The sequence below is a fragment of the Manihot esculenta genome, chromosome 5 (assembly GCF_001659605.2).
Source record: "Manihot esculenta cultivar AM560-2 chromosome 5, M.esculenta_v8, whole genome shotgun sequence".
Lineage (NCBI taxonomy): Eukaryota > Viridiplantae > Streptophyta > Magnoliopsida > Malpighiales > Euphorbiaceae > Manihot > Manihot esculenta.
Genome location: NC_035165.2, coordinates 5756660 through 5779266, shown reverse-complemented (window position 1 = coordinate 5779266; position 22607 = coordinate 5756660). Strand labels below are relative to the sequence as shown.

The 22607-nt window shown below is 34.6% G+C and overlaps 2 protein-coding genes and 2 non-coding genes across 8 annotated transcripts; 2 read left to right on the top strand and 2 right to left on the bottom strand.

The window, feature by feature from the left end:
• Positions 1 to 212: 212 nt before the first annotated feature.
• TRNAA-UGC lies at positions 213 to 285 on the bottom strand. The gene has a single exon. It is a non-coding gene; the product is annotated as a tRNA-Ala (tRNA).
• Positions 286 to 1248: 963 nt separating this feature from the next.
• Positions 1249 to 1321, bottom strand: TRNAA-UGC. The gene has a single exon. It is a non-coding gene; the product is annotated as a tRNA-Ala (tRNA).
• Positions 1322 to 1340: 19 nt separating this feature from the next.
• Positions 1341 to 7521, top strand: LOC110614539 (protein tas). 5 transcript variants are annotated; one of them, XM_021756094.2, is made up of 13 exons: positions 1342 to 1537; positions 1635 to 1734; positions 1861 to 1969; positions 2389 to 2477; positions 3135 to 3191; positions 3434 to 3542; positions 3622 to 3723; positions 3876 to 3940; positions 4317 to 4420; positions 4564 to 4628; positions 5607 to 5661; positions 5955 to 6082; positions 6248 to 6478. In XM_021756094.2, the coding sequence occupies exons 1-13, from the start codon at positions 1480 to 1482 to the stop codon at positions 6377 to 6379; spliced, it is 1173 nt and encodes a 390-aa protein (XP_021611786.1). In that variant the 5' UTR covers positions 1342 to 1479; the 3' UTR covers positions 6380 to 6478. The 5 variants fall into 5 exon arrangements, with proteins under 5 accessions (XP_021611791.1, XP_021611786.1, XP_021611790.1 ...); XM_021756098.2 differs by lacking the exon at positions 6248 to 6478 and adding an exon at positions 6911 to 7521 and having other exon boundaries at positions 1346 to 1537; XM_043956344.1 differs by lacking the exon at positions 6248 to 6478 and adding an exon at positions 6814 to 6842 and having other exon boundaries at positions 1347 to 1537.
• Positions 7522 to 8266: 745 nt separating this feature from the next.
• LOC110615608 (serine/threonine-protein phosphatase BSL1) lies at positions 8267 to 21704 on the top strand. Its single transcript, XM_021757577.2, has 21 exons — positions 8267 to 8733; positions 8818 to 8878; positions 8977 to 9055; positions 9178 to 9257; positions 9349 to 9443; positions 10574 to 10673; positions 10772 to 10841; positions 15241 to 15342; positions 15471 to 15552; positions 15631 to 15801; positions 17440 to 17623; positions 17749 to 17950; positions 18184 to 18351; positions 18451 to 18689; positions 19863 to 19947; positions 20038 to 20136; positions 20204 to 20403; positions 20486 to 20561; positions 20783 to 20918; positions 21002 to 21141; positions 21255 to 21704. The coding sequence occupies exons 1-21, from the start codon at positions 8529 to 8531 to the stop codon at positions 21336 to 21338; spliced, it is 2658 nt and encodes an 885-aa protein (XP_021613269.1). The 5' UTR covers positions 8267 to 8528; the 3' UTR covers positions 21339 to 21704.
• Positions 21705 to 22607: the final 903 nt, after the last annotated feature.

Sequence of the window (22607 nt, the reverse complement as noted above, 5' to 3'; positions counted from 1 at the left end):
TCTATATGCCGAGTTCTATTTCTCACATTTACTCTCTAACCAGAGATACATTAACAGAAATTTGTTAGAAGATCTGATGGATCCGGATCATCAAATATATTTGAAAATTTAGTCCATTTTATAATGTGAACAAAAATAAACATGAAATAAATAGGCTTTTGGAAGGGATATACATCCTACGTACACTTGAGGATTCGAGATACACACGCAAGTGGAGATGCAGGGGATCGAACCCTGTACTTCTCGCATGCAAAGCGAGCGCTCTACCATTTGAGCTACATCCCCGATTTCTTGTGTATGCTGAGTTCTATTTCTTACATTTACTCTCTAACCAGAGTAGGTAAATGAACCAAACCATTCGTGAGCTACTTGAGGTTCGGTTCGATAAAAACTCGACCGAGCTCGACTCGATTTCTAAACGAGCCAAACTTGATCTTAATTTTTAGGCTCGTTTGGTAAACGAGTCAAGTTTGAACTCCATAGTATTCGGCTCGTTAAGACTCGTGAGCTCGACTCGTTTCTGAGTTCATGAGTAGGCTCGCAAATAGACTCGTAAACAGTCTCGTTAAGTAAACTAAAATTATTATCATAAGAGAAATAAACTCAAATTTTACATATACTTTCATGAGTCAAACATAAATTTTTTAAAATTTCGCTCTATATAATTTAGTTACACTCTTAAACTTGCATATATTTAGATTATTAAGATTTAAAAGTTTATCTTTATAAGTTTACGAGCTAATTTGTATATATACTTATTTAACTAAAATTATTTTAGTTTTAAACTTATTAGTTTTAAAGTAAAACTCATTATACATGTAAATAAATTGAACTACTCGTAAACTATTCGAGACGAAACTCGATAAAAGCTCGACTCAGCTCGATAAAAGCTCGACTCGTCTAAGCTCGTTTGCTAAACGAGTCAAGTTTGAGTTTCTTAATACTCAGTTCGAGTTCGAAATGAGTAAAACTCGAATTCGGCTCGAACTTGAAAAAATCTTAACGAACCAAGCTTGAGCTCTTCAAAGTTCGGCTCGTCTCGGTTCGTTTACACCCCTAAATCAGAGACACGTTAACATAAATTTGTTTGAAAATCTGATGAATCCGGATCATCAAATATATTTGGAAATTTAGTCCATTTATAAAGTGAACAAAATAACAAAAATTAAACGTGACATGGTGGAAAAATTGCTTTTGTAAGGGCTATACATCCTGCATAGAGTCGAGAATTCGAGATACACAACCAAGTGGAGATGCAGGGGATCGAACCCTGTACCTCTCGCATGCAAAGCGAGCGCTCTACCATTTGAGCTACATCCCCGATTCATGAAAATGGCCACCAAGCTCTTGTTTATATAAAATCGGAAAGCTTCTTATAACCCGTAATCCTACCCATGAACCACGGAAGTAGCAGTCGGAGGAGAATTTTGGCAGTTGCTACAAGCAGAACGGAGTGAATTTCCCGCTATCACAATTAAAATGTCCGTTCCTCTCTTCAACCTCACTCCCAATTTGACAGTTTCAAGGCTTTGCTTAGGTTTGTTCCCCCCTTCGTCTCAATGTGCTATATTTCTCATCTCAATGTAATCCCAATTCCGATAAATGCAACTCCAAAACTCGTGCCCACTTCTCAGGAACAATGACATTTGGTGAGCAAAACTCGTTGCCTCAATCCTTTCGTCTTCTTGATGAAGCCTTCCATGCCGGAATCAACTTCTTCGATTCAGCAGAAATGTATTATCCTCTCCCGTCACTTTCTTTTTATCCTTTTCCGGGTCTTTGAATGGTTATTAAATTTCCACTTTCTTCTGGTTTTTGCAAGCTTTTTTCTTCTTCTCACGTTGTTATTTGGAATCACAGGTATCCAGTGCCTCAACGTGCTGAGACTCGGGGGAGGAGCGAGGAGTACCTTGGCCGTTGGATTAGAGAAAGGAAGATTCCGCGGAATCGTGTTGTTATAGCAACTAAGGTATAGCTTTCTATCCCTGTGTAAATTAATTCCATCTTCTACCATTATGTGGTTTTTCCTGATGATATTAAGTTTTGGCGTTGTGAAATTTGAGTGTGGTTTCATAGTAGCGTGGTAGACATCTCGGTCCAAATTTTTGTTTGTGGCACCCGGTTGTAACTTTAAGATTTTTGTTTCATATATTGTCTGTTCTGGTTATATCATGTGTATGCCCTTGCGTATCCCTCAATTGCCTTAACTTGCTGCTCATCTAGTTCCAGTGTGGTTTATCGCTGATTGAATGTATGCTTTTGTCCATGAAATTTTAATATGAAATTCTGAAGTTAAAAGCTATCTTCTGCCTTTCCAATTGCTGAAAATTTGGATCTTCCTACTCTTTGCTGTTCCTGGTTTGGTTATGATAGCTACTTTTCATCCAGGTTACTGGACCTTCAGGACAAATGGTTTGGATTCGAGGTGGACCCAAGTGTTTGGATGCTAAGAATATTACTGAGGCAATTGACAATAGGTTGGTTTGCATGTTTGCATTCTGGTTGTTGGGTCATCATTTGGTATAGAATACCGGGTTCATATTTCAAATGATTTTTTTTTTGTCTAATTTGCATACTAATTGGAATCAACTATCATATTATGAATGCTTTTTTTTTTCCCTCTCTTTTTCTCCCTTCACTGCTCATGTTCTGTTGTATTTCTCTTGTGATCTCTTGCTGATGTCTTTGGATGTTCACTTTATGGTTGCATGCCTTGTAGTTTTTGCATATTTTACTTGTAGCAATTCATGGGGTGTATCCATATTTTCTTATGTACTAAACAAGTTATTGTCTTTACCTAGGATCACAATTTTGCTTGATAAGATCTCAGTGCATATTAATCTAGAGGCGTTGAAAAGCTGATATAGCTTTCCAAGAATTTTGCCCTTAAATTCCATTGTTTTTCCAACTAGGTTTTATAAAAAAAACAGCATCAATAAATTTTTTTACCATTTTGTGTTATTTGTTTACTAAAATTAATGCTGTCTCATGGTTGAAGTTCATAGCGTGTTGAAAGAAAGTTTGGTTTTTGGAAACATGTTTTCATATGTTGGTCAAACCCATTTTATGGACTTTCATTTTATATCTTTGATATTTTATAATATTCTTATAATTTTCTTATTGTATCGATGCAGCTTGCAAAGAATGCAAATGGACTACATTGATCTCTATCAGATTCACTGGCCTGATCGGTTTGTATGTAGAGCCTACTCCCTTTTTTTCTTCTATAACTCTTCCTCTTTTGGTTGTGGATCTTTTTTCTTTTTTGGGTTGGGGGGCAGGGGGGAAGTCGGGTAGAGTCTGGAGTGGTGTATTATTGAAAGCAGATTATTCAGTTAACATTATTATAGGAGTTCCTGTAAATAGTCTCTCTACTATTTCAAAATGCCCACTCTATACTGTCTTTTTGAAGTGAAATACGGTTGTTCTGTAGTTATGTTCCAATGTTTGGAGAAACAGAATATCATCCTACCCAGCAATTCTGTTCAATTAGTATAGAGGAACAACTTGATGCGCTTAGCCGAGCTGTTGATTCTGGCAAGGTAATTTGAGCATAGCATTGGCTTACAGTTCTCATATCATGACATCTCTGTAATACTGGGCTTGGAATTTCATTTGTAGGTCAGATACATTGGACTTAGTAATGAAACTCCATATGGTATCATGAAGTTCCTTCACGTTGCTGAAAGGATTGCTTGGTATCCTAAAATAGTTTCTGTGCAGGTTGTCTCAGTTGTTCCTTCTCAGAATAGTGATGCTTGCTGCTCTTGTCCTTGTTCAGTATCCCCTCTCCTCTTTGTTTGTTTGTGGTCATGTGTGCTCATGTGCTATGATTCATGTTGAGGCTAATCGACAATCAATTGTCTTATTGATAGAACTCATACAGTTTGCTTTGCCGGACTTTCGATTCTGGGCTAGCTGAGTGCTGTCATCACGAGGGGTATGTTCTATTTGCTGTGAATATATATGAAGGTTAAAATTAAAATTTAGGGGAAAGTTTCATTTTGCAATGCAATGTTCTGTTTCAGTTGCATTGTATGGAGGACATCATCATTATTCAATTATAGGAATTTCTTGTGATGATCTTGAAACAAGGGAAATTTTCATTACATTTGATACTTTTGTTGTTTATTTTTCATAGCAATTGGTGGCTGACTTGTAGCAAAACTATAATTCCAAGTCAAAACTTGGTTTTTCTCTTTCACACCTTTGATTTATTGTGTGAGGTGGTGTGGTTTTGTTATTAACAATTGTTCTCAGAGATTCCCCTCAATCTAATAATTGTGTACCTCCATTATATGCTTCAACTTCTTCAGGATCAGCTTATTGGCATACAGCCCCCTGGCCATGGGCATACTTTCTGGGAAGTATTTTGCACCTAATGGAGGTCCAGCAAATGGCCGGTTAAATCTTTTCAAAGGTTGATCATATAATTTGTTTTTCTTTATTATTTATGATACAAAAGTTCTCTGTAGACTACAAACAATCCCTCCCAGGCTCCCACCCTTCTCTCTCTTTCTCCATTTCTTCTCTTCTAGAGTATTTCTTGTTTCTCCTTTTCAGGAAGATATTCAGAAGGGGAATCAAGATACAACCTATCAAATAACATGATAAAAGCAGCTACTATGGTGAGCGGATGTCAACTTTAAACTCCAGTGAAGCAGGGGAATTCTTTCTATAAGATGCATAAATTATTAATCTGCATCATTGACCAATGGCTAGAGACATGTAATTTAAGGAATATATATTTGCACTGGACAATGGGAACTGCATCCACTACCTCTGTCTCTCCCTGTACTTTTCTTTATTGTGATAAATTGTATAGGTGCATATTATCTTCTTTGAACTGATTAGAGAAATAACCATGTTGAAATGTCATCTACATTATTAAATAGCTCTTGCAATCATGCATATTTTGGTTTTAGCCTTTGATTTGAATGTGAGTTATTGTATTAGTCCTTCCTAGTCAACTCCTTGATTTGGTCTAATTGATTATGAATTTAACTCCAAAAAATGAAATATTGGATAAATGGGCAATGAAAGTCCAAGTCAGCAAGGAAATGTATAAAAAGAATGCACAGGTGTATTGTATTATTCATTGTGGAAAAAAAGAAGTAAAACTTGAGGAAGAAATGTTAATTATCACATTATTTGCATTTTCTTATTAAATCCAAGATATCATGAAGTGAGTGACCACTCGCATCTTGCAGCACTCAGTGAGCGTGTTTAAGGTTGCCTCACTAGGATACATTTGGTTCTAGAGCTTAATAGCAACAATAGACATAATTTAGGGGCTTTGAAGGTTTTTCCCCCTCTTCAATTCTGAAATTAAGAAAACCTTTATGTGAAGGAAGGTGTGTTTCTTGTGCATGTTGTTTCTGAATTTGTTAAAGCCTGACCTTGTATCATAGCTAGAAAGAGGACTGGATTTCAAAAAAACTTATGGTTAGCATGCAAATAATTTTGTACGATGCCTGTGGTTCTCAGCTTATTTTTGTTAATTACAAAACATTTCTATACTTGAATCAGATCACTAGTTAACTTGTAGCATTCTTCTTCTTATTATTATTATTACTTATTTTGTCTCCATCTCCGTATATCTGCAGGAATACCTTGATATTGCAAAAAAACACGGTCTTCATCCTGTATCTCTTGCAATTGGTATAACAAATCTCTCTATGTGCTTGTACATTTGCAGTTGCATGAATGTGCATAATTGTTATTATTATTTTTAATCTTCGACACACATTTTTCCTTTTATATATATACACACACAAGTTTCCCATAATCAACTCTTCCAACAAATTAGAAAGAGTTCCTGATGCAGTAAAAGGAAACTAAGTTTGTTTTATTTAGGAAATTTATTAATTAGGAAGTGGCATTTTAATTTTTTTAGGAATTCCATTATTTAGAATTACTAGTTGACATGATATCCATTAATTATTTCTTTGCAGCTTTTGTCTTGAGACACCCTCTAGTTGCAAGCACCATATTTGGAGCTACCAGCTCATGGCAGCTCCAAGAGACTCTTAACGGTTGCAAGATCCAGCTGACACCAGAAATAATTGAAGATATCAACAAGGTTCATGCAAGGTTCCCTAATCCATGTCCCTGATAAATTTCTGTGCCTTTCTATAAAGTATCTGCTCGGCATTCTCTTTTTTAGCATGCATAGCATTTTTTATCTAACCATGAAACCATGAAAAATTCCTCCTGTGACGCACTTTTTTTCCTTTAATTGGACAAGGATGCACATGCACCTGTTGATGCTGTATTAGATGATGAACATAAACAGCTCCCAGCATGTTGCTGCATCTTTTTGAATTACTGTTGTGTGGAGTGTTGTATTTACTTGGGATCGAACTTGATTCAGATTTAGCGGTTACCAGTGAAATTTACAAAATTCAAGAAATTTCAGAACTTGTACTGATAATAATGATTATTATTATTATTTTCTGGTGGTTGCTAATTGAGCTAATAGCCTGGTGCAATACAACATTAGCAATCAGATGTGGGATCTGGTAAATGGGTAACGGTCTTGCCATGGAAGCCTATCCAATTTGTTTGGTGAAGCGCATGTTCACACCCTTTTACTATTTGGGATTAACCTATTGAATATATTTTTTTTAAAGAAAAATTTATTGAACACTTGAATTCACTAAATAACGATTAATTTTACATAGATCAAACACGCGTAGGTCTATTGAAAAAGGAAAAAGAAGTGGACTTATTCTTGCTGCTTGTGCTCTAGTTGAATGCAAAACTACTCTCTCATTGTGCTCACCTTCTCCAATTTTCTACATTCTTTTTCAGTAATGACCATCATCTCACCTATCACCACCCACATAAATTCAAACAAGAAGAGCACATTATTTCCTCACCATCATGTGTTTTTGTATGTTGAGCGAAGGTTGCTGCAAAGTTGGAACTGGGTTTCGGCTAAGGGAAGTCTTGGTGACTAGATCCAAGTATCATGCTTTTGGCCGAACATTAGGCGGGTGTTGTTGCGAGAAGATGAATTCAATGATCCAAAACTCTTCTCCACTCTCGAAGACTTTGCTTTTGTCTAGTTTCTTTCTAATCATTTAGCTCAAAGTTAAGGTTTTTCTCCATAGAGTTTTTGTGTGAAATTTGAATTTTGGTTGTTTTCCCTAAATTATCGAGATTAAAGAAACCCAATTTTTCTTCAATACGGATAAATCTTGATTTTTGGGAGATCTAAAAACTAAATTCTAATTATTCTTTGAATTATTCAAAATCAATTTGTTTGTAAAAAGATAATCTGTTGATAATTAGATAAATTGATTAGCTAAAAATTGAGAGAAAACAGGACTTCTCAATTTCAAAAGCAAGAGTTTGCTTTTATTTATACTCTCTTTATCCTCATCCACTTCACAATATCATCCGTTTGAAATTTTCTTTTTCCTTCTCTCTCCAATTTGATTGTGAATTGAGAAAATGAACTCTGCCTGCTTGCTTCATAAAAGTTGAAAATCCATTGTCTATCATCTTCCTCGTGCCAATGTTCTTGAACTATTTTATCATCCTCGCAATGGATATCTCCTTATTTTCATTACTTGTTTGTTGATTATGTCTCAATTGATGCTGCTATTTAAATGGACTTTTTTGACTGTGTAATTTTGTATTTAATTATTTTTATGAGATTTAATTGAGTTGAAATATTCAATAAATTAAAAGAAATTGAAAAATGATTAGGTAATTTCAAAGTTCCACGAACGAGGTCCTTATCCATCATGTGATTTTCGTTTCGTCGGTTGGTGGGACTCTGGATTCGTCTGGAATCTTGACATTCTTGACTTTTGGGTAATTCTCTATAATAATAATAATAATAATAACAATCTCAAAAGTGGCGTCAGATATTCAACTTATACCAAATCAATTCAACATCAATTAGTCATCATCCGTTGATCCCAAATACGACATTATTGTTAAAACTTTCGTTCAGAAAAAAATGCTTTCTTAAAAATATTAAAAAATAATTTAAAATTGTTTTAACATAATATAATTATAAAAATATTAAAATAATAACATAAATTTTTAAACTGATATTTTTTTTCAAAAACATTTATCTTACTCTCGAAATACATTCTATAAAAAAATATCTATCTTTTTATTATTTGTTTTAGAAACTTAAAACAGCGATTCCCTATCGGCCGTTGACAATCGAATTTAAATGTGTCAAAAAAAAAGGACTGGACCACTTTTTAAGGCCTCTTTTTTTTAACTGTTACTCGGGCAGAACCTTTTTTTTCGCAATTCCCTCTCGCAGGAATGTCAGCTTCGCTTCTGCAATCTTCAACCTAAATTCCCTTATTTATATTCTTTTTTATACTTTTTTTTTATTATGAGATAAATATTTAATAATACGGAAAAGGGAGGAACGATGGTCCGGAGCGTTTAGCCCGGGCCGCACCACCACGTCTGCCACCGTGCTTCTCCGATCTTAAGGATCCATATTCTGTTTTATAAGGACATTCAGATTTCCTGATCCTTGCCTCGTTTCTGCAATGGCTTCGAAGCCGTGGCTTAACCCGGCTCCCACCTATCGTCCCTTGGAGACTTATTGGGACACAGATGAAGATGCTCCTGGTCCCCGATGCGGTCATACCTTAACGGCTGTTGCCCCCACCAACGCTCATGGACCCCGGTTAATTCTTTTCGGAGGTGCCACCGCCATTGAGGGTGGCGGTTCTTCCCCTGTCCCCGGCATCAGTTAGGATTCTTTCATCCCTCCCTCCCCCCCTGATAGGTTGCTTATTTTTTTGTATCTCAAATTGCTCTGTTTATTTCTTGTAGGATTGGCCGGAGTCACCAATTCAGTTCATTCTTACGACGTTCTCACAAGGAAATGGACTAGGTAGTTTATGCTTTTCTTTTTATGCGGGTTGGATGGAATTAAATGCTTCCGTTGAATTTGATGTTAAGCTGCGCTTCTTTGACGTATTGTCTGATCAGAATTCGACCTGCTGGGGATCCTCCATCTCCTAGGGCTGCGCACGCGGCAGCTGCAGTTGGTACTATGGTTGTCTTTCAGGTGATTGGAGCTGGGATTGTGAAGGAAGATTGAATTAACTTTTATTTGGTTACCCCTTATAGCCTTTTCTTGACATTTATAAATATTCTCTTATCTAAACCGAACCGGTGATCAATGTCTAGGGCGGGATAGGTCCTGCTGGGCATTCAACTGATGATCTCTATGTGCTTGACTTTACCAATGACAAATTCAAGTGGCATCGGTGAGTTTCTCTTGTCTCATCACTCGAGTATTAGCATAGTTTTCTTTGTTGTGAATTGTGAACTGATTAGGATATCTTGATATGAATGTAGAGTGGTTGTACAAGGACAGGGTCCTGGGCCTCGATATGGCCATGTAATGGACTTGGTTGCCCAACGATTCCTTGTTTCTGTCAGTGGAAATGATGGTAAAAATTTATATTTCCCAAGTTTTTATTTATTTATGATTTATTTTAAGTTCACAATTATGCTTTACCTCTTATGCAGCATTACGGTGAAAAGAAATCTTATTTGTTTAAGTACTTGTACTGAAAATAGATTTACAAGAAAATTCACATTTAACTGAACTCATTGTTCAATGGAGGTTCATTTGGAACAATAAATTTGTTTCCACGAATGTTCTCAGTTTGATCATTGGCCCTCAGTTATGCATAGCTTTCAAGTTGTAAGAAACAACATCTTGGTGGGACCTATATTCTCAGTCTTTCATGTGAATGCATTTGCATTGATAATTACAGAATTCATACATAAGATGCTGGGAGTGATCAAACAAATTATAGGTCTTAATGATTAGGATCCAAGCTGTTGTTAATTATTTGCATTTCAGTTTAGTTGAGTTAGCAACACTAGGCAGAATTTTGTCAACATAAAGACGTTATGTTAATAAATCAATATTGTTGATGTAGAAAACCTTTTTATTGGATAAAGAAGTCATTAACATACACACTAACTTTTGCTTGGAAAAACATGGTAGGTTCCTATCCATTGTGCTATGGTTATTGACTTTCAATGTTAAATCTGCCTATTAATTTTCGTATTTATTTTTATGCATCATTATGTAAAAACTTCCATTAGATACTGTTTTGTTAGCTGGTGTTCTGGAATGTAGTACTAGTAGGAAAAATTATTAGGTTATGAAACTTTTACCTAGCCTATTGTGAGGCATTGGTTGGACTAGTAACTAGATTTAGATTGCTCTTGCATGGTTTTTGTTCTATTTTGGTGTGTATGCTGTATGGGAATGTATAGGAGAAATTCTATCATGATAGGAACTTATTTTGTTTTACGAGATTTGTACTTTTATATCTGTACTTAGATGGTTAGTTTTTTGCTGTTAAATTTTATGGTTGGTTTTTGGTTAACCTATATGTGTCATCCTTATTGATAGCTCTGCAATGGGCAATTGCTTTAAATTTGCCTTCTTGTAATTTAGTATGTGATGGCCTTCAGAACATGCATCAAATGCATCAAACTGATGAATGATTGTTTTTGGCTTGCAACCAAGGAAGTTAATTGCTTATTTCCTAGTAATTTTTAGGGAAAAGAGTTCTATCTGATGCATGGGCTTTGGATACTGCCCAGAAGCCATATGCATGGCAGCAACTAAATCCTGAAGGTGACAGGCCTTCTGCTAGAATGTAAGTCTGTTTAGTTTGCCAAATTTGTAAAACTGTGAACTGCCTGTTCTTTGATCATTATATGTTTTATGTTTAACATGGTTAGCATTACTTTGTAGGTATGCAACAGCTAGTGCCCGTTCAGACGGCATGTTTTTGCTTTGCGGTGGAAGAGATGCCTCTGGCACGGTATGATATCTTCGTTAGTTGTGGTCATAAAGCAGTCTATTTTAATAATTTATTTTATAATCTTATATTATAGCAGTTGACTGCATTTTATACTGTTTTCCAGCATGCCATTGCCGGCTCACCATTTGTCTTTCTTTGTCTTTAATGTTTATCATGATAAAAGAGTAAACTGGGCATGCCTAATCCTGGTGGCCTGGTGTGAGCCAAGTTAATCAAAGTCAATGAGGTACTCTGACTTATGAGTCTGGTTTGTACTGTGAAATTTGTAATGCAGTCAAGGAAAACCAAATTTAGAGATTATGTTGATTTAATTCTTAATTGTAAAGTTAAGATTTTTCTTGTAAATTTATAGTTAGGAAGTTCAAGATTTTAGTATCATTGAGGAAATTTTCTCTAGGTATAATTTGTAGTGTTGCTTGCTTTTTAGTTTTGGGTTAGAAGTTTCCTAGTTTGGGTTTCTAGTCCTGATTAAGTATCCATATACACCTATATAACTAGGTTCTAATTATGGAATTTAAGTGTTCCATTCAAAGCCTTGGTGTCTATCGTCCTTTTCTCTCGTCTTTTCTTTCTCTTTCATTCGTTTCATTCAAAGATTGTTGCAGTGATGCGTATTACTGATTGCAGCCTACAAACAAACAACCTTACATCTCTTTTTTTTTCCCCTCCATTTTCCTACTCTAATCATCTTTAGTTCAATTTTATGATTCTAATCACTGCCTCTTAAATCTGAGAACCCTAAAATCCATCAACCACTTGATTTTCCCACCAGAGAGCCATAGGCCTGCATTGTAAGCTGTCTTATATCATGTAACTTTTGTGCAGAACTAGAACATTAAAAAAATGATAATCATAGTTTAGAGCTTGAAACCCAAAAAAACCATGGTCTATGTACTATGCAAAGCAAAAAGGGGGAGGGTGATAATTGTACAATATTAGACGTACATCAGTTTGTCCATCTTGCCTTTTGCAGATGACAAGAAGTTTGAAACCTCAAATGTTTGAGTTTTAGCCCTTATCCACTTGATATGATACCTTGAACCCAATATGGATTCCAACTTAACATAGGAAATGATATTAATGAAGTTAAGAAAATCTAAATCTAGAAATTATTTTTATTTAATTTTTCATCATAAAATTAGTAAGTTTAGGTTTCTTTATTTAGGAAATTTTCTAGGAAGTGGCATTTACATCATTTTGGAATTCTCTTATTATTTAGGAAAATTGGGTTTAACATTCTTTTTTCCTAATCCTACTAGTAGTAGGACTCCTTTTTCTTAATTCCTATATAATTTAGGTACTTTCCTGTAGAGCCTGGAATATAATTGACAAATGAGAATTAATAGAAAAGTTGAGATTTATTTCTTTTCCCTTTTGAGCGTTCTGTGTTTTACGTCAGATATATTGTCACACCCAACCCAAAACTATAGAGATGGATATGACTAGGAAAACTGACAGAACTTCCCCTGAAATTTATACATATAACCTGCTATAATTTCAAAACATTAAGCATATAAGAGAAAAACTGATAGTTGGACCTGTCAATTCATTAAATATTTACAATCAACAAAATACTTTTTCCACTGTGCTGTACAATCTATACATGATCTGACAAAATTACAAAAAGATATGACAAAAGACTTAGGATTGGTCCGACCTCCTCTAGACTCTGAGTGGACGATGTGGAAGGAAGGACAAACAAGAAGATGAGGACTGCTGAGCAGATCACCAAAAAGGAACTGAAATATTAAAAGAAATATAAGGGTGAGTACAAACTACTCAGTGAGCGGATAAATCAATAATAAAGGGGAAAAGATAAAGTTTAGGTACTTAATAGTACCAAATATTTAGCTAAAATAAGTCAGCTGAATAAATACAATTTAATTCAATCAATATAAAATAACTGTGAAAAATAGAATCCGCATACACTCATAATATGTTCCCTGCAGGTAATGCTGGCATCTCAGGTATAATACAATAATAACAGCCTGAGAGCAATGCTGGCATCTTAGGTTCTATAATGACAAATTTGGCCCAAGAGCAAATAAAATACTGGTCATACACATGTGCAGAGCTACCCCAAAGGGTGACCACCTGACATACGCTCCAAAGGCTGTCTGTATATCAAGCGCTGTCCCAAAGACAGTATAAATATATATCATGCTGAAAATAAATCACCTGTCATCAAGGTGTTATCTGTTCGGTGCATATACAGAGTGTAATCGGCTATTTATTCAGCTGTGCTTTAAATTCAATTTCCATTTATTCAAAAAATATAAATTAACTGTATCCTTTCCTATTTTAAATAAACAAAATAACATATACACATATAAATATATTTAAGAAAAATATCAATGTTATATATTTATCCACTCACCAGAATACTTGGGACAAAAGACCTAGGTCGCAGGAGGACCCCTATTATCTATCCTGGAAGCTGGATCCTCTCCTAGAATTAAAAAGAAAATAAAATAATATATCAAATAATAAAAATGCTCTAGAACAATAATATAAAACGTAAAATACGAAATTTTAAAATATTTTTATATATATTTTTAAGAAAATTTGGGCAGTATTTCGGCATAGTTAGTCCTCCCAAAAATACCTAAACTCAACAAAAATACTCAATAAGCTGTAAATATTATTTAAATCAACCTATGAAAATCATTAATCCAAAAAGAAATATAAAACCCCATTGATTGGATCTAACTAAAACATAACCCATTTTTATCCTCAAATCACAAAAATCACTATTAAAAGGTAGAGAAAGTAACCTCAAATCACAAAAATCACTATTAAAAGGTAGAGAAAGTAAATTATATCGTAAAAATTTGAATAAAAGGGACAAAACTCACTTACCCAATTTTGGAGCCTCAAGAAGAAATTATTGAATTTCTGAACAGGATGTAGGTTTAATCAGGATCTAGCGGAGGATTTCAGAAGTTTATGGGTTGATTGGGTTAAGAAGGAGGAGATTTGGATTAAAAGAGGATTTTTTTTTTTTAAAAAAACTTACAGAGCAAATGCTCTGTTTCTGGAGGAGGAAGACGGGCTCTGTTTCGGGAATGTTTCGGGACATTCCCGAAACCAGAGCTTTAATGCTCTCTTTCCTCTTTTTTTTTTTTTTAGGGAACTTAGAGTTACAAGCAAAACTCAGTAAGAGACTTGTAATGAAATAGAAACAGGAAAAGAAAGTTGATTGATATACAATAAATTGGGACTCAGATAAATGAACAAAATGATTTTTTTCTCTTTTCCAAATTTAGTAAGAAGACTTGAAAAGTAACAAAATGTGCCCGCTGCTTCTCTACTATTCAAAAATTGGGTTTCCATTTGTTTTTGAAATTTCCTTGCACATACATGCATACAAAATTCATTGCAGTCAAGCAGGTCGGGAACAACTGAAGATGTGGTAAACCAGGTCAGGTAAAATGGGAGCTGTTAATTGTTTGATTGATAACTGTCAGTAACAGCGATGAGATTGGGGTTTCTACTGAGACACATAAGAGAATTACAAACAAAGAAGAAAATCACAGAGAAAAGATAGATGAGAAAGAGAGAGAGAATGGAAGAAGAAAGTCGGAGAGAATAGCTGATTTGTTATTAGAATTCTGAAAGAATATTCCCCCTTTAAAGATTGCACAATGTATACCATCTAATTTGATGACTGTCATTGACTTTGCACAATAGATCTAACAGCTTCATTGACCAACTCATTTTCTCTCCAAAATCAACTGAATCTTTCCCCTTTATGTGATAATAACTTTCAAGGCAGTTGATTGCCTCCATTATGGAGGACCTCAAGGTTAGTAGCACATAACCTGGTCCCCTAGCTTAATGAAGATGACCTTCCAAAAGCAAGTTCCCTTTCATCCAAGCATGGCAAGTGGAATTAAAAGAAATGCACTCAATTATTTATCTTAGTTTTTGAATTTGGGTTGTAATTTGTTCCTATATTTTTAATTTAATTTTCTGAATTACAGGAGTTAATTAAGCAATCAATTGTAATTCCCCAGAAATAAGGATCCAGAATATATGAATTTACATGTGGAATGGAATAAGAATATTAGGAGGAAAAAGTTTCAGTTTTTCTTTCCTTGGAAGCATGTTGCGAGCTCCCTATTGAGCTTGTAGTTCAAGGAAAAGAATGAAAACAAGTACCTTTTTGCTTACAACCATTCTGTTAGTCAATACATTCTTGGGGTCTTATCAATTTCCTAATTGTTTCTAACAAATTTACTATCATTCCCTTTAGCAGTAAGCTTTCTTATAAAATTTATTTTCAAATTATAACAACATGATGATGCTTAAATACTAACAATGTTTCTTGAACTCCTTTCCTTTGGGTTACAATTATTGATGATCAAATTTTCCATCATGTTGATGTGTGCTTAAACAGGCACTTGGAGATGCTTATGGGCTTTTAATGCATAGAAATGGTCAGTGGGAGTGGAATCTTGCACCTGGGGTATCTCCTTCACCAAGGTACCAGCACGCTGCGGTGAGTGATCAATAGAGACTGCAATTTATGTTCCTCGGTTCATCAAAGGAATATTTTGAAGTATAATACTAAGTTTAGAATGCATTTAGTTTATTTTTGTCTTCATAATCACATTGCTTGCTATTTAGGTTTTTGTTGGTGCTCAATTACACGTTACAGGAGGTGCCCTGAAGGGGGGACGTTCAGTAGAAACTGAAACAGCTGTTGCAGGTAATTTTTTAGTATATTTAGCTCCTATCATTGTAAAAATAAAATATAATGACCTCTTTGCTGTTCCTATTTTTCCAGTGTTGGATACTGCTGCTGGTGTTTGGTTGGGTAAAAATGGGATTGTGTCTTCACCAAAAACCAGCAAGGGACATTCTGACAATGACCCTTCTTTGGAGCTAATGCGTCGTTGTAGACATGCTTCTGCTTCTGTTGGTGTTAGAATATATGTTTATGGTGGTCTGAGAGGAGGTAATGATTTTATTACTAAATTGTTAAGAGTCTAGAACCATTCATTATTGGAGATATATTTATTTAGGTTACGAGCAGCAGAATCTATTCTGTTGAGCTGTGCCAAAAGGTACTAGTTTTGAAGTTTATTTTGCATGTACCACGCCTAGGTTCATGCTTCAATTCTACTAGACAATGCAGCATTTTGCTGCTTGTGTGGACCCTTGCACATTTTTATATCTTGCATCTTTTCTTTAGTTACACGGTTGACAATAGTTATGTTTTGCCAACTATTAGAGAAGTGCATGGATCATCTAGGAAAATGGTGGTGAGCTGGTTTGAATTACCTTGGTTTATAGGTAATGTTGCCAGTTTCTGTTTTTTCTCTATTGTGAGTTGTAATAATGGAGGTATGAGCAGATGCTTCAGCCATTGTCCATGGACTACTGGTGAATAATATGGTTCATCCCTAAGGACTGAATTTATCTTGATCAGAGTAGTCACTCTCCTTTTTGTATGGACTTGCAATGCCACATCTGTCTGCCAATTGGATTGATTATGCTTGTGAAAAGGATTGCTATATCTGGTCTTTGGTTGTATGATCTGCTTTAATATTTTGAAGTGAGAATTTCCTTCCGTTTTACAAGTTTTGATTCCTTACCACTGTATTCATTCTTCGGTGAATCATTAAGTAAATATATGCATATGAGCTGCGCTATGTTTGTATACTTGGTAAAAACAAGATATATGATAAGCGTGCATTGGTAATTGCATGAGTTATGTAGTACTGCCATATACATTTTCTCTGAATACATTATAATGGATATTCTGTTTTCACAGCCTTGGTTAACTGTGCAAGAGTGGGATAAGTATGCTATGGATCCAAGTTACTATTCCATGCAGCTGTTGTTATTGCATATGGTTGCACTGAATTATTAAACTAAAGTAAAAAAGAACTCTTCTAACATTTTCATTGCGATGTTTTGGTTGTGTCCAACATCTTTAAGTAGCCTATTCTTCTTGCATTCTTTAATGAGCATTTCTGTTGGTTAACCTAAGCTGACTTAAAGACTCACATTATTAGAAAACATACCCATAATTTAACTCTCTTATTTGGTCAATAATCAATGAGGTTTACAATGAAAACTGAAACTTAATTGAAAAACCAAGAAATCAACAATAAAAACTGAAATTGAATTATTGAACAGATCTTTTTAGCCTCTTTTTTTCAGTTCTGATTTTGGGTTTTCCTTTTTTTTTTTTGGAGAGGTGCTATGCTTTTCTGCCAGTTTTTCGCCAATGTCAAATCATATGATCTTAATTTTAGTTGTTATTATTGATTATCTGCTAGTGAAGTGCTCTTTTTTTATGGGTATGTTTGGCCTTGGCTGGTTTAGTTGCTGCCTAATTTTAATTGAAGTTCTGTACAAGCATAGAGAAGTAATAGCATTTGAGTTACCATAGGAGTTTTCATATGCTTGTGGCTTCTTTTTTTTGGCAGTACACATTCAGTGAACAATCATTATTTTTTGTTCTTCAGTGTAACCTCAATTGTAAACCTTAACTGCATTAAGTCTTGATATCTGGGTCTCATGACTTCAATTTCGCAAGTTGAGGTAAGATATTCATGTTTCATACTAATTTATTTGTTCTCTGTAGATGTGCTGCTAGATGATTTCTTAGCTGCAGAAAGTCCCACATTACAGTCAGACGTACATTCTCCTGTATTAACATCCGAGAGAGCTTCAACTATAACAAGTCCCATAATAAATCATTCTAATGCTAATGCTTGTGAGGCATTTTCAGATGATAGGCCAGAGCTCCCTTCGTCTGTTGGTCTCAGGTTTTGACTCTCTCTCTCTCTCTCTGTGGCTTGCATTTCTGTGTGTGAACATACATATGGGCAAGGGAGATATATCATAGTTCAGCTTCTATAGAATTCTATTGATGTACATTCTTCTTTATTAGCATGAACAAAAAATCCATGGAGAAACTTAGGGAGGCTTCTGCTGCTGAAGCTGAGGCAGCTAATGCTGTTTGGCAAGCTGCTCAGGCAGCATCTGCCATTTCTGCTGAAGAGACATCTGTATCTGATGGGAACTCACGAGCTGCAGTAGCAACTTCAAATGGTAGTGATGCTGAGGCTGATGTTCACCTTCATCCTAGAGCTGTATGTTTTAAATGCTAGCTAAAGTGATGGCTATTGTTTTAAATTCTTTTTTCTAAATATTATTCTTAATTTTTTTTATATACTTAAAAGTTCAAATTACCAATATATTTGTTTAAAAAAAAAATCCAGGAGGGCCCAGTGGGCCCCTTGGCCATAGTCTAGAACTTCCTTGCTTATAATTGATGGTAATTTAAATTGTATAGCTGCAAAATCATACTGCCTCACTGTTACAGGTTGTGGTAGCTAAAGAGGCTGTGGGTAACCTTGGTGGAATGGTTAGGCAGTTATCACTAGATCAATTTGAAAATGAAAGCAGACGGATGGTTCCTATGAATAATGATACACCATATACTGCCAGAAAATTCACCAGGCAAAAGTCTCCTCAGGGCTTGCATAAGAAGGTAGCTAGCAACTTTACTTTTGAGATGAAAGGATTAAAAAACTTAAAGAGTATGCTTAACTGTTAAGAGCTAGGTCATCACTGTTTGTTTTTTTTGCAGATTATTTCTATGTTGCTTAGGCCTCGGAATTGGAAAGCTCCTGTTAATCGGAGGTTTTTCCTGGATTCTTATGAAGTTGGCGAACTTTGCTTTGCAGCTGAACAGGTCTTTAGGAATGAGCCTACAGTTCTTCAATTGAAAGCTCCCATTAAAGTCTTTGGTGATCTTCATGGGCAGTTTGGTGACTTGATGCGTCTATTTGATGAATATGGATTTCCTTCCACTGCAGGAGATATCACGTGAGTAACACACTAGAGTGATAGCATTTACTTGTGGCAAAAAAAATGCAGTCTAGCTGGTTTAATTTTTATGCGCTTTATCTTTTTTTCCTTCCATTTGTGTGTGCATTTGAGGTGGATGGGTATGCTGTTGTAATCCTATCAGTCTCATGTAGAAACTACACATTCTGTTAGCCACTAATGTTATTCTGATATTCTTTTGAATCAGACTTTTGTATATATGGAATTGTTTAAACTGAGCAGTTTACTGCTTTGGAGTGGAATTGTTAAAATTTTGGACATAGCCAGTCTAGTTAGCTGGATTCAAGCGTGTTGATTTATGAATCACATGGAAGGAAGCAAATTATATTTCCTTAATCCATTATTTGGTGCTTCAACAAATTTATAATTCACAAGCATGTTATAATTATACCTCAAGAAGCGCAGGTTATCCTCCAACTAGAAGCTATAAAATTCTGGTTTCAAAGGATGAAATTGGCAGTCATAACTATAAAATCAATAAAAAGCTCTCTATATTCTATTTTCACTGCAAATTACTCTTATCATGACCCTTGTTAACTGTTTAGGAAGAACATTTGAAAAACAACATGAGATGTGTCAAACGTTCACCTTTGCACATTTTTCTGGCAGTCATTAACGCGTGTAAAAGTGGAAAAAGCACATTTTGCACTATTTGTTGCTTATGACACAAAAAAGGGAGATTGTACTTCTGATCAATCTTTGATTATAGTGTCTTAGCCACTAGGTGCATTCTGTCAGTTCAATTCCATGATGTTGCAATCTGTCTTTTCCAGCTTGTGTTTGACATTGTCTGTTCCCAAATATTAGGTTTTTTAATTATATCTTCCTGATAATTAAGCATACAAGCATGGTGAACGATCTTGGGCTTGTTGCTCCAATACATTTAGTACACGCCTTTTCACAGTTTTTTTTTAATTTTTTTTTTGTGAAAAGAATTTTCCTAGACCATGTCTAATAGAACAAACCAATGATATTGCAGCATTTTATGTTAAATTCAAAAGGTTGTATTAGAATAAAGCATGAGTTGGCAATGAAATCAAACTCTCGCAAAATCATTGGTTTGGTCCATATGTACATATATAGAGTTGGTCTAGGCAAGAAATGCGTACTGATAGTCTTGTTTGACCAGAGTTTTCCATTATCATGTTGCAGGTATATTGACTATTTATTTTTGGGGGACTATGTTGATCGAGGACAGCACAGTTTAGAGACTATAACTTTGCTTCTTGCTCTTAAGGCAAAGCATCTGCTTTGAGGGAATGCTCAAGTACATTTGACCTCTGTTCTAATATTTGACCTCATTATGCCTTTTGTCATGTCTTTGCAGATCGAGTATCCTGAGAATGTTCATCTGATTCGTGGAAACCATGAAGCTGCTGACATAAATGCACTCTTTGGTTTTCGTCTTGAATGTATTGAGAGAATGGTGCGATAAATATTTCTGCATTTGTTTTGTATTGCATACTGGTGCTGATGACCAATACTATTTTTAGGGAGAAGGTGATGGGATATGGGCATGGACACGGTTTAATCAACTTTTCAACGTTCTTCCACTTGCTGCACTTATAGAGAAGAAAATAATTTGCATGCATGGTGGCATAGGGAGATCTATTCATTCAGTAGAGCAAATAGAGAAGATTGAAAGGCCCATAACTATGGATGCTGGATCTGTAATTCTAATGGACCTTTTATGGTACATTTCTCTTTGGTTTATCCATTCTTTTGCCGTCTATTATTGCTTTCATTAATTTGTCTAATGGCATGTCTTTAAACAGGTCTGATCCGACAGAAAATGATAGCATAGAGGGTTTGAGACCAAATGCTAGAGGCCCTGGTCTTGTCACTTTTGGGGTATATTTGTCTTCATATTTAGTTTTTCGCTATGGCCACCTGTTTCATGAATTAATTTCTGTAACTACATAAAATTATAATGACCTTGCACCTTGGTATCAATTTGCATGTGTACTTGCTTCAATGCTACTACACCTTTGAAGTCTCATGCTTTTGAAAATCATACAAGTTGGCTAAGCTTTGAACAATGTTTTCTTATTTTTGTACAATCGTAATTGCAGCCAGACCGCGTAACGGACTTCTGTAAGAAAAATAAGTTACAAATGATCATTAGGGCACATGAATGTGTTATGGATGGGTTTGAACGGTTTGCTCAAGGTCAATTGATTACACTCTTTTCTGCTACAAACTATTGTGGTAAGTGAAAATAGCTTTAGTTTTCTCCTCCTGCTGTTTTTCCTAATGCATCCTGATTTTGAATATGGCTAATATACATATAGGGACAGCAAACAATGCTGGAGCTATACTAGTGGTTGGCAGGGGTTTGGTAGTGGTACCAAAATTGATACATCCCTTGCCACCACCTCTTCAATCACCAGAGACATCTCCGGAACACGTCATGGATGATACATGGATGCAGGTAACTTTTCTTTCACTTCGATATTGCAAATTATATCTGGGTGGCTAAATCGATAAAAGCTAATTCACTGGTGGGCTTATATTTCTATCCTCTCTGTTTTTGATGTCCTGCAGGAACTTAACATCCAAAGGCCTCCTACCCCAACTCGGGGTCGCCCACAACCTGATCATGACAGGAATTCACTTGCATACATATGATTTTAATGCCCTTTTTAACAATTCATTCCATGTTTGCAAAGGAGGTCGCCCTATTGAAAGCTAAATTATTTCCACTTGTCTCATATTGGTGTTTTTCCATGTAGAAGTTGCGAGAGATGTAAACCTTGTCTGGTGTACACAGCTCAAAAGGTGATGGTAGGTTTAGATGTTAAGCGGCGAGTGCAACATTTGTACAATTAGAGTATGAAATGAGATGGGTCTCTTTATAATTCATATAGAGCGAAGTTGAGTTAGTTTTGTGCATTGTAATACTGTGGGGAAGAGAGAATTTCAATCCACTTTACTATTATTGTTATTTTTTGGTTGATTTTGATGAGTTGCAATAATAATGAGAATTAAACTAAATTTAGATTGATAAATATATGTGGGTTCAAGGAGAGGCTTTCTTCTTTATCCTAAGTGACAATTTCTACTTGCTAAGAACAATTCTCCATTTTTTGTCATTTTGTTTGAAAATAAAGAATGCAGAAGAAATAGTTTTAGCTATTTTATAAATGCACATCAATTTTGTTTATTGAAAATTGTAAAATTTTTACATTTAGTGGCATAAGCTATAGAACTTGAAACATCGTATAATTAAAATTATATAATACATAATTAAATTTATATATTTATATCAGTGACAAATAAATTTTTTTTATTTTTTATTTATATTTTTTAATTTTATTTTTATATAAAATAATATTTAATATTTATATAATAAATATATTTTATCATTTTATTATCATCGTTAATATGTGACTTTATTTTCTATTATTTTTTAATATAATATAGTTTATTAATTTGATAATTTTTTAAAATTATAATTAATATTATCTAATTAACTAATGCTACATAATTTTTCCTCTAACGTGAATAATTACATAGAATTAATATATCTAATCAATTTCATTACTGAAAAAAAATAAAGTAATACAAAGAAATTAAAACACAAACGATTGTTTTTAAAATTAGTTTAGTAAAAACTATCCATCTTGCGATTGAACAACTTTACAAATCGAATGGTATAAAATATTATCAAATTAAAATTTTATTCAATTTAAATAATAATAAAAATTAATAAAAATAAATAATTAAAATATAATAAAAAATAAAATGACTTTATATTATTTTATGTAATAATAATTTAAAAAAAATTAAACCCAGGCCAACTACTAGTTTTAGAACAATCATAAAATTTTATCTCGTGAGCGTTATAAATATATTAATAAATTTTCTATTTTATGTACATAATAAATCTAAATATAT

Excerpts from the sequence above, each read along its gene's own strand:
- LOC110614539 (XM_021756094.2), top strand. The coding sequence starts at position 1,480 with ATGTCCGTTCCTCTCTTCAACCTCACTCCCAATTTGACAGTTTCAAGG. Across the intron at positions 3,192-3,433 it reads CAGATTCACTGGCCTGATCG|TTATGTTCCAATGTTTGGAG; the intron begins GTTTGTATGTAG and ends GTTGTTCTGTAG. Across the intron at positions 5,662-5,954 it reads TCCTGTATCTCTTGCAATTG|CTTTTGTCTTGAGACACCCT; the intron begins GTATAACAAATC and ends ATTTCTTTGCAG.
- LOC110615608 (XM_021757577.2), top strand. The coding sequence starts at position 8,529 with ATGGCTTCGAAGCCGTGGCTTAACCCGGCTCCCACCTATCGTCCCTTG. Across the intron at positions 9,258-9,348 it reads GACAAATTCAAGTGGCATCG|AGTGGTTGTACAAGGACAGG; the intron begins GTGAGTTTCTCT and ends ATATGAATGTAG. Across the intron at positions 15,553-15,630 it reads AACTGAAACAGCTGTTGCAG|TGTTGGATACTGCTGCTGGT; the intron begins GTAATTTTTTAG and ends CTATTTTTCCAG.